Here is a 14,866-nt window from a genome sequence, read left to right on the forward strand (position 1 = left end):
CTACCTAAATTATAAAATTTTCATGAAATAATTTAAGAAAATCTTTTATTTTAATGGAAGAAAGGAAATTATTCTTTAATGCTTTAAAGGAAGAGTTATTTAATACAGATATTCCCTAATAATATTACTATAAAAATAAGCACATACTACTTCTAGATATCATTATCTTTATTATAAAATATATTTTATGTTGAGGTAACATTTCAAAGGATATTTGGCAAAAATCAATTGAATTCTATATACACAATTTCATTATGTGCAACATATGTAAAGGACTCAATAATTTTTCTAGCATTGCACATAGACTGATTTAAAAAAAAATAAAGCTAAAAGTTATCTATTTAAAGAGGGATTTCTTTCTACTACTCTCCCCCATCCTGTCTTCCATATCGTATCACCAGTGGTGGGTGAGGCAGTGTTCATGGGAATTCCACAAAAAGCATCAAAAAGGGTAAATTAGTTGAAAACAATGTTTCCTTTATCCAGAATACCTCACTGTGCCGTAATTTGAAAGTGCTTTCAAAACTAAATATTTAATCATATAGGATTCACTATTGTTTATCCCAAGAATAAATAGAATTCCCTTGTCTTCAACAAAGAAATCTTAGGCAGAGCTCCAGCACTAGTCTTTTCTGCTGTGAAGCCTACCCTGATTTTCCAAGGCAAAGTTGGTCCCATCTTCTGTGCTTCCATATATTTTGTTCATACCTCTTACAGCACTTACCACACTGCATTGTAATAATTCTTGTTTCTCCCATATGTATCCCTGTTTAGCTTTTTTAAGTTTATTTATCCCTCTATAAGCTCCTCAGGAGCAAGAAACAAGCCTTAAGCTTCTTTATATCCCAGCACCCAGCACAGTGCCTGGTACATAATAGAACCTCAGTAACTGTTATGTTAATGAGTTAGTAACTATTTCAGTTGTGAAGCTATAATGTACATCTTTCCTTTCTTTCAGTCTCATTGAGTGTGTTCTGGTGTCACCTGAGAGTATTTAAACCCTATAAGTTGGTGACACCCTAGAACATTTAGGTGACACCCTACAACATTTCCTTTCAGAAAGAAATGGCCTCTGGTTGTCCTTCTCATTAAAAAAATCAATAAATTATAGTTATAATGATTTCCCTATTCTCCAACTCCCAAGACCCCTATAGGTGAGAGCCACTTCTTGGAGAGTTGACGCTAGTAGCCGTCTTGGCAGTCATTGTCATCTTGATCCCCAATGGGTTTGTTGTGATAAGTATCAACCGTTAATTTTCTGCTTTCTATCTCAGTGTTTTTTGACTGGCCATCTTCCTCACTGCTTGATTTGCTCTCAGTAGAGTTGCTGTCTTCTTTTGATTTGCTGCTGTCCTGAGAATCACTGGCATCATCTTCCTCAGACTGACTGTCTTGCTCAGACTGGCTTTCTTCACTCTGGCTTTCTGCTGAGGCACTGTGAGACTGGCTCTCCTGGCTAGAACTGTTCTCCTCCTCAGTGGACTCTGGGCTTTCCTCTGAGTCTTTGAGGCTTTCATTGGATTCACTGTCAGCTTGCTCCTCTGTGGATTCACTTTCTGAACTGGAGGGTTTATTCAAGCTGTTCTCTTCACTGGAATCACTATCTTCCTGATCTTCTGAGTGACTGGTGGTATTATCTGGGTTGTCACCCCTGGACTCACTCACTACTTCTTCCTGAGATTCACTACTGTTTTCCTGAGATGGCAGATCATCCTCTTGACTAGACTCACTACTGGGGTCTTGTACATCTTGACTGTCTTCTTGGGACTGATTTTCCTCACTCTCTTCTAGAGATTCACTCTCGCTGTTTTCCCTGGATTGACTGAGACCAGCTTCTTTAGAGTTGGTGTTTTCTGTTGAGTCACTCTGGATTTCTTCCATTGTGTTGCTATCATCAAACTCACCTATATCGTCTTCCTCAGAAATGCGGGACTTTCTGAAAATTTTCCTCCTAGAATATTCTACTGATTGGCTATCACCTGAATCCTGAGTGCTTGCTTGCTCATCACTGTTTCCTTTTGATTCTTCTGATTTGACACTAGCACTGTTCATTCTGGAGTTACTTCTGTCACTCCTGATAACGTCTGGATCATCATTCTGCATTTCTTCATCACCAAACTCGGAGCCATCCCCATGGCTACTATCCCCTTCACTGTCACCTCCCACCCAGTGCTCCTCACTCTCACTCTCTCGAGCAGAGTCACCTCTCTCAGACCTGCTGTTCACCTCATCCTCATTGTCAAGGTCTCTGCTCTCACTGGTGGTATCTTGGCCACTGTCTTCCCCTTGCAGGGCACTGTCTTCCCTAGATTGTGTGGTGTCGGCTGAGTCCTCATTACTTTTGAGTCTGGAGTTTCCTCCTTGTCTCTCTTCAGGTCCGGGGCCATTGTCATCATCACCAAAAGTGTCATCACCACTATCATCTTCATCATCATCGGCTCCTTCTTTTCCTCCATTCCTAGAAAGGCCACCAGCTGGTCTATGTGTATATTGATGATCATCAAAGCCCTCTTCTGATTCAGCGCTGTCACTGGGGTCTTCATTTTCCTGGAGTTTGGGGTTAACAAACATGGTCAGTACTCCAGGAGCTGATATAGAGGGTGTTACCTAGGCTCTTCCTACTTTCTTCTTTTGTCCCTCCTTCTAAAGCATGGTCAGTTTTACTACTCAATAACATGTCTACTAAAGGTTAAAGAGGAAAGAAGAGGAGTTGAAACTCAAGTCATTCCATTTTATATAGGCACAATTCACTCAGTGCTACAGAAACTTTCTTTAAAAGCTCTATAGAAATCACATTCATGAAACTTAAATCCTATTGTAAGTCTGATTCCTAGAAGAAATTCTCAGAGAATTTTTCGTTTTTGATACATTAAAGAGATGTTTGAAACACTCATCAAATTTTTTGGCTTAAAACACTTTTCAAAATTATTGGGTGATTTTAAAATGACCCAAATTTTTTTCTAACCAACTCTGGGTGGGGGGCAGCAGGGGGAATGTACTAGGGCAGTAGAATGAAACTTTAGCTAAAATGAAAGTAAAATGTTATGGTAAGATATACATCTCACCCATACTATAGTTATACTTCATTCAGACAGGCAGAGGGTTGCCTGTAGAAGGCTTAGCTAGAAGAGTGCAACTAGTGGGACCGCCAGGGAGTCTTAGTTCTAAGTGTGAGCTCAGAGAAATTATCTCCATAAGTCAAACAATTGGAAGCTCTATACAGATAAAGAAGGATAGTGGGTCTTCCTTCATTCATTATGCTTTGGAAAAATCTGCTCTCTTTACCATATCCCATAGCAGAGCATTCTTGCTGACTTTGTTTTTATTTTTCCACTTGTCCTTACTGATCAATGTCTGATTTTGCAGTTGGGAGTACAGAATGATGACATCTCTTCCCACTGTTAGGGTTCACACTGGTATGCTGGACTAAGCATCTTTTTAGCTCCCCATACCTCAATAGGTACATACTGCGCCCTTCTCAAACAAATACTATTACTCTTGAGAGTTCAGAGAATATTGAGGCAATAAATCATAACATCTCCAGAAGACATCCCCAATTATGTGCTTATAAATTTCTAGAATGTTCCTCAGACTACCTTTATTAATAGTAGTAAAAAACTAATAATTCATCTTCCAACTGTTTGAGTATAAAATACAACATGGATCAAAGCCTCAGGGAGAAACCTGGTTTCTGGAATCTCTGGAACCCCACAGGTTTGAGTTTGGTCAAATGGTAGGACAACCAAGAAAGTAATGACATTAAGTCTTAAGAAAATGAAGAAAAAAAAAAAAAAGTGCACACGTAAGAGGAAAAAAAGCCAGTTTTTTCTTAAAGGGTTATAATTACAGGCTAAGTCAGCTTTTCTCATTACCAGGGTCACCACTGAGACTGTTTTAAAGACAAATCATTACCAAAGAAGCTGTTTCAGTAAAGTTTCTTCAGGGCCTTCCTGTTCTCTCCTCCAATAAGATCCTTGACACGGAGGAGATGTCTAGGCCCAGCAGGTACTTGATGTTAGCCAGAAAGCTTTCTCTGCCTGATCTGAACTGCTCCAATTGTAAAAGCAACATTTTAAAGTGATAATGAGCTATTACTTGTCTAACATAGTTTAGGACCATTTGTGCGTGCATGTGTGTGTGTGTGTGTGTGTGTGTGTGTGTGTGTGTTCTTTTTAATTAGAGGACATCTGGGGCCACAGTGTCTACAGTCTGGCCCCAGTGATAAATACAGAATGAACATCATGTCCACATCTGAATTCTCCCACTCATTTTTCTCTTCTTTATGGGATGATTTAGCTAGCATAACTAATGGTTAGAAAATATTACATTTAGAATGGTTGCAGGTAATTTAATCTACATCATTTCCTTCAATTCCTAAGCAGCCTGAAAAGTTAGGAAAGGTCTGTTTAATTACCTGTTCCTCTGAGCTAACTTTACTTTCTTCTGATGACTCACTGCTCTCCTAAAAGGAAAAGAAAAAGTTGTTTATTTTCCTTTTAGTAATTTCCAAGGAAAAAAACATATGATACATATAAATTGCTTGCAGTTTGGATTTACTGCTGGCCAAATGGCTTAAGGTGATAAGAAGAGTATTGAAGTAAATTTACTGTATGAGATGTTTATGGGGAAAAAAAATGAATGAGATAGTTACCAAAGGTGGTGTTGGTGTCTGAGCCAACTGTCCCTGTAAAAACAGGAAGGAAAACAAGTTACTCCTTTACAGATGGATCATGTCTCGCAGATATTTAAAATAATTTTAGTTGAGGAGCGCCTGGGTGGCTCAGTGGGTTAAGCCAGTGCCTTCAGCTCAGGTCATGGCCTCAGGGTCTTGGGATCGAACCTCGCATCGGGCTCTCTGCTCCACGGGGAGCCTGCTTTTTCCTCTCTCTCTGCCTGCCTCTCTGCCTACTTGTGATCTCTTGTCTGTCAAATAAATAAATAAAATCTTTAAAAATAAATAAATAAAATAAAATAATTTTAGTTGATTTTTTTTCATTTCTTGATATATAGTTTACATTTACATGAGTAATAATGACATTTTATGGTGAAATGGCTAAAAAGAGAATGTGAGATGGCCTGATGGCCTAGAAAGTTCTTATGTGCTAAAAGACCTAGAAGATTTTTGTGTTTCTGATACTTAGAGAAAAATATACTTTCTTTGGAGGTGGTTGTTTGTACAACCTAGATAAAATGTAACATAGGGGGAAAAAAAAAAACAGCATTGGAACTTAGAACCCAGATTTAAGTCTCAATTAGCTTCTTGGCTTTTGTTTATAGCCCTGAAAACCAACTGTCTTGGTTTTAGTGCTGAAATTCACATGTTCCAGGAAGCCCCTAAGTCTTGGGTAAACTGTGATGTTTGGTCACTCTGTGTGAATCTGGGCAATTTAATTCACCTTTTCAATGTCAATTTCTTATTCATAAATTAAGAATATTAGCAACCACTGTGCACACTCCACAGAGTTGTTATGAGGAAGAAATTGGAAGCATCTTGAGAACTGTTCAATATGATATAAACTAAAGAAATAATCCATTTTGAGACTATCACTTTATAAAGTTCAGTGATAGATAAAACTGAATTGAGAAAGCCATTAAACCTTTCTTGAATTACGTAAGATCACACATACACAAAAACTAAGTCTGAAACTTCATTAGGCATAGTTCTGATGTATTTCACTTTTTTTGATCTTGTAAGAACTCTTAAGATTGCCTGAGCCACCTCTTCTGCTTTCTCTGCATCTCCATTCCCCCTTCCCTTTAAGCACAGCAGGATCCCCAAATCCCTTGTGGTTCAAAGCTGCTGAGCCATGGGTGTGAAGACCTGAGGTGCAGAGAAAAGCAGGGAGGAGCTGCTATCAGCATGTCTTCAGCAATCCTCTCAGCGTGCTAAGCAGGGATATCTCCCCAGAGGAAGGAGCTATAATCACTTGGAGTCTTTGCCCTGTGACCCCACAGGCAGTCACAATGCTAGATTCTCAGAAGTAACTGTTGGTTAGCATTTAGAATTAAAGGATAGAAGGGAGCAAGACATTGGTATTTTTCTAATGCCAAAGCTAAACTTGAGAACCTAACACGTTTGTGGTACTCTTAGAGTCTTTGGTTGAATGAGAGAGAGGATCTACAGTGGCTGCTTTTCAATTAACCAGCCAAAGGACATCTCTGATGAAAGTTCATATGAGAAATCCTACAATGCCAATTCCATTCTCAGGCAGGGGCAGAACCCCCATCCCAAGCCTCTGACATTATGTGGCAACCACTAATAATGTTGTGCCCAAGCTGCATTATATGCAAAAGCCAGCAGGTGACAAGGTCATGAACAGAATACTCTGACTTAGCGTAAGATTTCAAGCCTTACTTGTAGTTTCAGTCTTGAGAACCTGTTGCTCTCCTAGATTTGGCCCCTTCCTGAAAGGGATATAATACCCTAATAGAGAATGTGGATTCTGGAGCCAGAGTAACCTAGGTTTAAAGTCTGGCTCTAACACTTAACCATGTAACCGAGACAAACTAGGTTACTCTCTGTGTCTCAGTGTTCTCTTGTAAAGCACATAGAAGAGCCTAGCAATGGTTCTTGAGTTCTTGAGAATTAGTAACTGTTAGGTTATTCAGAGTTAACACTCAATCAACATTAGCTATTACTCCAGAGACTCTAGTATTCTCTCATCGTCCATCTTTTCTCCCTTTCTAAGACTTGACCTCCTGCCTGCCAGACATCTCCCGGTAAAACAGATTTCTAGTCCTAATCCTTTAAGAGCAGTTTGGTTCACTGTCATCCATTCCCTTCCACTACTGTGGACATCCGTTATGAAAATAAAGCTAAAGGAAAAAAGTACCTCCTCACTGAATTATACTACTAAGTTGAAGTTGAAACATTATATGAACTAAATTTTTTCACATGAACTAGAAATTATAGCTCTTACTACCTATACCTTAGGTTATTAAGGTGTTCCTTAAATCATTAACAGTTTCAACATCTGTGGTGGAGCCAATATATTTAATAATATATTAAATTAATAATATTTTTAAAAACCTTATTTCTACTCACCTTCCATTCTTCAGAGCTCTCAGATTCAGTATTTTGATACCTGGCTACCTAGAAAATTTAGTGCACATGGTTAACCCACAGAAACTTTTCCAAGGCAGTAGCTATTAACACTTTGCATATGTAGGGGGTAATAGTCAAATTTTGTATGAATCAGAATCAGCTGGAGGCCTTTTAAACCACAGATTGCCCCATCCCTAGAGAGTCTGGCTCAGTAGGTCTGAGGTAGGATCCAAGAATTTTTATTTCTAACAAAATCCTAGTTGATGCTGATGCTGTTGGTTGGGGGACAGCACTTTGAGAACCACTGATAATGAAGAAAAATGAGAATCATAGCTATATGACTCAACAGAATAAGGACTAACTCAGATAATATTTTAAAGAAAACAGCTTCCTAAGAAACTACTGTTTTCATGACTGGAAGACATACAGCCACCTTGCTTATAGCCAATGAACATTGTGGAATTTTAGGTATAAAAGGTTTATTTCATATATCCCTACCCTGATACTTACCGGGACTGGAAGAGCACAGGACAATCCCCAAAGTAACATAAGCAGGATACTGGTCTTCATAGCTGGGTGTGACACCTCTACCTGTGATGAAGGACAGAAGATATTTTCTTTATGCTAAAGAAATATAGAAGTTTTAATTTTTTAACAGTTTCTTCCTATTAAAAAACACAACTTGTCCAAATGTCTGTCAGCTGATGAAAAAATAAAAGGTACTATATTCACACAGTGGAATATTATTCAGCCATAAAAAGGAATGAAGTACTGATACATGCTACAGAGTAGAGGAACCTCGAAAACATTATACTGAGGGAAAGAAGCCAGACACAAAAGACCACATACTGTATGATTCCATTTATATAAATTGTCCAAAATAGGCAAATCTATAGAGACAGAAAGTAGGTCAGTGCTTGCCCAGGGCTGGAAGAGATGGGAGTTTGAGACAGTTAAGGAGTGAATTTTTGGAGGTGAGGAAAGTTTTCCAAATTTGATTTCAGTGAAGGTTGCACAATTCTGTGCAATGGCTAAAAATTATTGAACTTCAAGTGTGTAAGTATATATTGAACTATATCTCAATAAACAGGTTAAAAAGAAACCTTACTTCGAAGAGATAAATTGAAAATATTTCAATGGAGAGGTCTATAAACACTTTCCTAACCCATAAAATTTGATAAATGGAGGAGCAAGTAAAGAAAGAGGAATAGAGAGATTTCTGACCAATCACTTTTATGATAATTATGCACCTTAGTGTGGTATAGCAACCTGTCAAATATACACATAACACGAAATTTAGGGATACCATTGATGGGTCATCTACATTTGTCTACACACACACACACACACACACACACACACACACACAAATTGCTTCTCAGTCACATTTATAACTTCGTAATAATATTTAGACAAAATAGGTTGGTTTTGCACTTTTTTCCTTGATCTGAAGAAGTGTACTTGGCAGCCTTCATATTACAACTCCGGAAAACTCTTAATATCTGCTGTGCTACGATTGATCATACCTGAAACATAGATTGTGCTAAATTCTTTAAAATGTCAATCATATTACTGAAGGATCTCGGGAAGTTGAGAGGTTTGGAATATTCTTGTGAATCACGCTGAGTGAAACATATCAAATCGAACTGTATTTTCCTGGATGGTGGCTTCATTTCACACTTCAAGAACTGGTGATTTGGGAAACAGCCTGTTCTATATCTAAAAATAGGTGTACTACATGCTAATACAAAAAGTTACTGAAATGACTTAAAGGGAAAATAATTTGCCCTGCACTTGTAAGCCCTGTAGCTGCCCTAACCAATTTGTCAGATGGACTGCCAGACATTTTGTGAAAAATCCTGCAAGTTTATTTCAGACTTCACTTTTGTTTTTAAGGTGCTGCAAATAATTTTAACCTCTGATCTAGAAAATAAGAATACATTGCTCACTAATGTCTGAATATACTAAACAGCGCCTGTAACACGTCTCCAGAAATCATTTAATCTGTTTTTAAATTTATTCAAGAAAATAGTAGAAATCCTAAGAAGACTGAGAATGTTCCTCATTTCTACTTTCATACAGGTCAAATAGCCCAATAGATATTCTCATTTTATGTATGAATGTTATCCCACTTCAACATAGTTATTCTTCATTTGTATTATTTTCTTTATTCTGATTCAGCATCATTCATATTAGTCCGTGTATTTTGATATTTTTGTTTCTTTTTCAAATCTTCTGCCTAATATTAATAGAGAAAACATGAAAATGCTCAACTGCATCTAAAAAAGCCTGACTTTAAAAGATATTACTTCTGAAAGAAACCAGAATATCTTATATCCCCAAATTATGCCTCTTTGACATAAAAATTATTTTTATGAGAAACAGCAGATGTAAGAAAGATGCTGTGATCCTCCTTTTTCTTCCTGAAAGCAGGAAACTCCCATGTGAAAGGTGGCTTCCCTGTACCCAGAGGGAAGATGTACTCATCCTCAGAGAAGAGAGCTCAGGGCTGAGAAAAGTCTGTACAAACAAACCTTGTTAAACTACTCCTATCTTCCCAATCACTTCCCTACAATTTACTGCTCCAGCCCAAACACTTTTGTCTTGTCAGTTCATCACATAAGTATTGTTTCTTTATCTAAAAGTTAGAAAAGTGGGATGCCTGGGTGGCTCAGTCAGTTATGTGTCTGCCTTCAGCTCAGGTCATGATCTCAAAGTCCTGGATAGAGTCCAGCATCCGGCTCTTGCTCAGTGGGGAGCCTGCTTCTCCCTCTGCCTACAGTTCTCCCTGCTTCTCTCTGTCTCTCTCTCTCTCTCTCTCTCTCTGACAAATCAATAGAAATCTTTTACAAATAAAAATAAGTTAAAAAAATAAAAGGTAGAAAAGCTTTCTGCTCTGGTCACTCCTTCAGGTCTTCATTCTCTTATGAGGGCTACCATATACATGTAAAAATTTCAGTAAAACTGACGTGCTTTTCTCATGTTAATCTCACTTAGGTCAGTTTAAGTCTTAGCCCAGTGAAGACCCTACGAGAGTAGAGGAAAATTTTTCCTCTTCTCTATTTCCCCTTAGCTCCCACAACCAAAACATTTTGTTTTTTTAAGTTCTTAGGTTCATTTTTTAAGCAAAGGAAAGTTTCCCCTAAATATGATACTCTCAACTGCATGCCAAGTGGTTTTGGCGTCACAAGTCAAATGAAAATTAGGCTATTCACCATTTTAATTTTCAAACTGAAATTTTAATAGGGTGATAATCTTATGATGTTCTGAAAGCTAGCAATATTCCAGACTTGATATAAGGCCAGTAAATACTGAGTTCTCGTTTTTTTGTTTTGTTTTGTTTTATTTGTTTTGCTTCTCTTTAAAAAAAAAAAATTAGGTGATACACTACACTAATGAATGTTTGACTTTTTACAAAGTGTGTGCTTCCAGCATTCATGTTTCTTAGGGTTGGAATGTTATGAAACACAAGAGAGATGCAATAACTTCCTTGTGCTTCTCCAAGTACCATTTAGCACCCTGACCTACAACAGTAATTTCCCAAACTAAAATAAAATGCACCCAGAAGTCCTGAGAGCGGAAGGTGCCTCTCATAGAATATAGTCTGCCATTAAGCATTAAAGGAAGTCAGATCTTAAACCCTATATTAGGCTTTCAATTAGTATTTTTATAAGAATAATTATGCTTTTGTGAAGTATATTCCAAATGAGAGCTGCCAAAGTTTATACACTTTTCAGCTACCATTCTATAAAGGGCAGAAGCAGGTATGTGTTAGCCCTATTTTGAGTAATTATTTGGCAAAATAGCTACAAGCCCTCTTGAAAGAGATGAGTCCAGAATCCCAAGTTCTTTTTTGGTGATTGGTAAATATCATTTCTACATTGTATATGCTATCATTCTACAGTGAAAGCATGTGACAAAAAAAATCAATAACCTCAACTTGTGTTCCACCGGCTTGAAGGGCAGTGGATATAAAAGATTTTCAAACTTTCTCATTTTTTCCCCAGAGTTGAAAACACTCAAAATGTTTAAGATCGGGAATAGGGAACTTCAGTCTCTCTCTCTGGATACTCTCAAGTATAACCAGAAATTCTCTGTGCTTCCAAGAAGGGAAATTTGTTCTGAAACTTCCTCCAAGTTAAGATTCACTGTGAAGTATATATCTTCTTTTATGTAAACTGAAATGAAAGCAATAAGCCAAAAGAAGGAAATAAAGGATTGAAAAATCATAGGCTCAATTTATTATGTTTGATGTGCTTATTTTTGACTTAGTGTTGTTAATCTTCAGTAGTACAATGAACAATACATCCATCCATTAGCAGTCAACAAATACTTTTTAAGAATATCCTATGAGGGGCACTTGGGCGGCTCAGCAGGTTAAAGCCTCTGCCTTCCGCTCAGGTCATGATTGCAGGGTCCCCGCATCAGGTTCTCTGCTCAGCAGGGAGCCTGCTTCCTCCTCTCTGCCTGCCTCTCTGCCTACTTGTGATCTCTGTCTGTCAAATAAATAAATAAAATATTTTAAAAAAAAAGGAATATCCTATGAACCAGGCACTGTTCTAGGTGCTGAGTATGCAGTAGTATGTAATAATGATACAGTAATAACTGTAATAACAATATGGTAGTATGTAATTAGCTGGTCCTACAAAAGTAAAGTTATCCAAATCCAACTAACCAGAATCTCCATTAGCTACAACTTGTTTCATTACTACTCTTTAAAAATAAAATAGAATTTGACCAGGATATGAATTCTATCAGGAATTCAGAACACCAAACAAATAATGCAATAAAAATATCCAGTCCTTCCAACTGTAATTGTCTTAAGTCAGTTATAATCGATCCCACATCATATGCCTTAAACCATAGTAAAATAAGTCCAAGATGCCCTAAAATTAAACAGATTTGGAAGGCCTCTAAGCATCTGAGGCACATTGGTCCACATTACCATTTTGGCATAGCTAAGTGGACTGATGCCTTTAGAATATTGTTTGTTCACACATTTTAACCAACTACATCAAAATAGGATAGTCTATTTGACCCTCAGGTGCACGGAGAGTATGGTTCACTAGAAGTTACTGCTCCTAAAGAAGACTGGTTGCTTCTAGTATTGCTATTACACTTGGGATTTTCTAGATGTCATAGAGAGTGCATTACACGACCACAATTCCCATTTTCTGTTATGGAAGACAGACACTTATGATACAGATGAAGTGAAATAAATGCAGCAAATAAAAATAAGGATTGGAATATATATATTCTTAAGCCTTCTACACTGGAAAGTGTTTTTTGGTTTTGTTTTTTTTTTTTTTTAAGATTTTATTTATTTATTTGACAGAGAGAAATCACAAGTAGGCAGAGAGGCAGGCAGAGAGAGAGGAGGAAGCAGGCTCCCTGCTGAGCAGAAAGCCCGATGCGGGGCTCGAACCCAGGACCTGGGATCATGACCTGAGCCAAAGGCAGCGGCTTAACCCACTGAGCCACCCAGGCGCCCCTGGAAAGTGTTTTTAAAAGACAGTTATATTTTTAAAAAAAAAGACAGTTATATTCAACATTTTATTGAATTCTCTTTACAAGTCATCATGCTAACAACAATACCTACATAACCAATACAAAAGCACTGTAATTATCCATCCTTGGTTTATTTCAGTGGTCTTAGCATCTTCTTTTAGTTACTCAGTTCATAATATTATTGGATACTACCTAGATAAATAGCATAACCGTTTTTAATTTGAAAGACCATATTTTGGAAGTCCTGCCAGTCTAGTTTAAATTCTTTCATAATGTTTTGTAGGCCATGAACATCACTATATCCACGAAACCTAAATGTAAAAGTTTTATTTGTTTTGGTAATTAAAGCTAACCTTCAAAATTACTTTCCATTTGCCTCCTGTTCAGTAAACTTTCCCTTTTAGAACTACTGTGCAGAGATCTAATTAAAGTAGTACAGAGAAAAACATCTGGCTCTGTTGACTTAATATGTCATTTTCATATCATTATTTGCTGTGCCATAACAACAGGCACAAAAATGGAAATCATTTTAACCCAAGGCTCAGCTCTCTCCATCTTTCTCTGGGTGGCATAATGCCCTTCAACATTTGCACACATTTAATATTTTCCAAACATAGCAGAAGTAATTTTAAAAAATTTTCATAAAAAAGAAAATTTCTTACCCTTTTTAGTTCACAAAGATTTTTCCCCAAAAGTCTTAACAATGAGGCTGAAGTTCTCAAAGAGGGAATTTATGCCCAATGAAGCCACTCTTGTGTTGATGTTCTGCTGTTCACTTCTCTGATGGTGCAAGAATTTAAACTCTACCTCAGCTCTTCATAGCCAATCAACCTCAGGCTGCGGGTGACTGACATCACAAGGTGTCACCGGGACTCCAATACACCCACACTTCCTCCAACTTGCAGAGGCAGATTTTCCCTAAAAAGCTCTTGTGGTTCTCAAATGACTAGACTAGTTTCCATTAAATTGAAGATCTTCCTAAAGCTTTATTTTGATTTCTAAATATATGTCATTCACATCCATGCAGGCTTATGAGCATTATAAACAATGACAGTGTCTTCCACCCCACCCACTGATAGATCCCAGCAGACACATGGATGGGAAAAGGAGAGTCAAGGAGTGGGTAGCAAGTTTCCTGTTAATGTACATTTCCAGGTTGTACATGAAGAACTTCCTAAAATACTAGATTTGCCTAAATTGTTGGTGTTGAGAATATGAGCATTTATCCTTTCCCTTCTCATCTTTTAACAACTACTACTACTTCTCTACTTTACCTCTCATCTCCCTACCCCCCAAGTACACAAAAAGGTCCAAAATTCTTAGTGACCTAGTGAAGCATTACAGAATTCTGTGGTGATTAGAAATATTAAAGCAACACCCCAAGCTACTTTTGTTTTTAACCAAAAATAATTTAAATCTAACACTTCATTATTCCTCCAACTGCTTGCCATGATTTGATTTAACTCTTCTCTTTGAAATCAGAATTGGTTTATGGGAAAGCCTAGTTGGGTGACATACAGAGAAACCAATTTCCAAGAAACTCTCTGCCATCACTGAAAATGTAATGAAACAGATAAAATAGTATTTACCAGGGCTCTTCAGGGTGTGTACTGAAGATTGTTGTAGGGAGCTGGAAGTGAGTTGGCACCTTCCAAGGAGCTTGCTCAAGTAACAATAGAATGGCCACTAATATGTTACCAGGGGCATTGGGTGGCTCAGTTGGTTAAGTATCCAACTCTTGATTTTGGCTCAGATCATGATCTCAGGGTCATGAAATCAAGCCCCCTGTTGGGCTCCACACTGAGCATGGAACCATGCTGAAGATTCTCTCTCTCTCCCTCTCCCTTCACCCCTTCCCACTCTGAAAAAATAAAAAAATAAAAAGAAAGAAAGAAAAAAAGAATATGTTACCAGAACTTAACTTCCTCAAGAATGGGGATGTTTGCTTTGTTTACTAGTGTATACCCAGGGCCCTGGTACCCCATCTTCTGGGTCATGAAAAGCACTCAGTAAATACTTTTATGAATGACTGAATAGAATGGTTTTTCAAAATGGGCCAATTTATTCGTTTTTGCAGAACCTGTATGACTCACTCTAATTTTTCTGAACGTGTTAATAATTGTTGGAATTCTTAACTGATACTCCTACCAACCTGGTTCCAGAAGATTGGGATATCCAGTTTCATCCAGAAAACAAATATCAAATATATGGATTTTTAACTTATTCAGTGTGAACTTCAATGAGGTGGGAAGGGGCAAAATATGAGAAGAAAGGAATCTACTTTTATGTAAGCTTGATTAGAAGACCAGAGTT

At 37.6% G+C, this 14,866-nt stretch overlaps 1 protein-coding gene across 3 annotated transcripts; it reads right to left on the minus strand.

The window, feature by feature from the left end:
- Window positions 1–1,182: 1,182 nt before the first annotated feature.
- On the minus strand, window positions 1,183–13,311 carry LOC111157634 (dentin matrix acidic phosphoprotein 1). Of its 3 annotated transcripts, XM_022519229.1 has the most exons (6): window positions 13,216–13,311; window positions 7,556–7,636; window positions 7,046–7,093; window positions 4,652–4,684; window positions 4,415–4,462; window positions 1,183–2,547 (listed from the first exon to the last, which is right to left on the minus strand). In XM_022519229.1, exons 2-6 carry the CDS (start codon window positions 7,613–7,615, stop codon window positions 1,183–1,185), a joined length of 1,554 nt encoding a protein of 517 aa, XP_022374937.1. In that variant the 5' UTR covers window positions 7,616–7,636; window positions 13,216–13,311. The 3 variants fall into 3 exon arrangements, with proteins under 3 accessions (XP_022374937.1, XP_022374944.1, XP_022374953.1); XM_022519236.1 differs by lacking the exon at window positions 13,216–13,311 and having other exon boundaries at window positions 7,562–7,615; XM_022519245.1 differs by lacking the exons at window positions 4,415–4,462; window positions 13,216–13,311 and having other exon boundaries at window positions 7,562–7,615.
- Window positions 13,312–14,866: the final 1,555 nt, after the last annotated feature.

The sequence above is a fragment of the Enhydra lutris genome, unplaced genomic scaffold (assembly GCF_002288905.1).
Source record: "Enhydra lutris kenyoni isolate GAN:26980312 unplaced genomic scaffold, ASM228890v2 scaffoldscaffold3, whole genome shotgun sequence".
In the NCBI taxonomy this organism is placed as follows: Eukaryota; Metazoa; Chordata; class Mammalia; order Carnivora; family Mustelidae; genus Enhydra; species Enhydra lutris.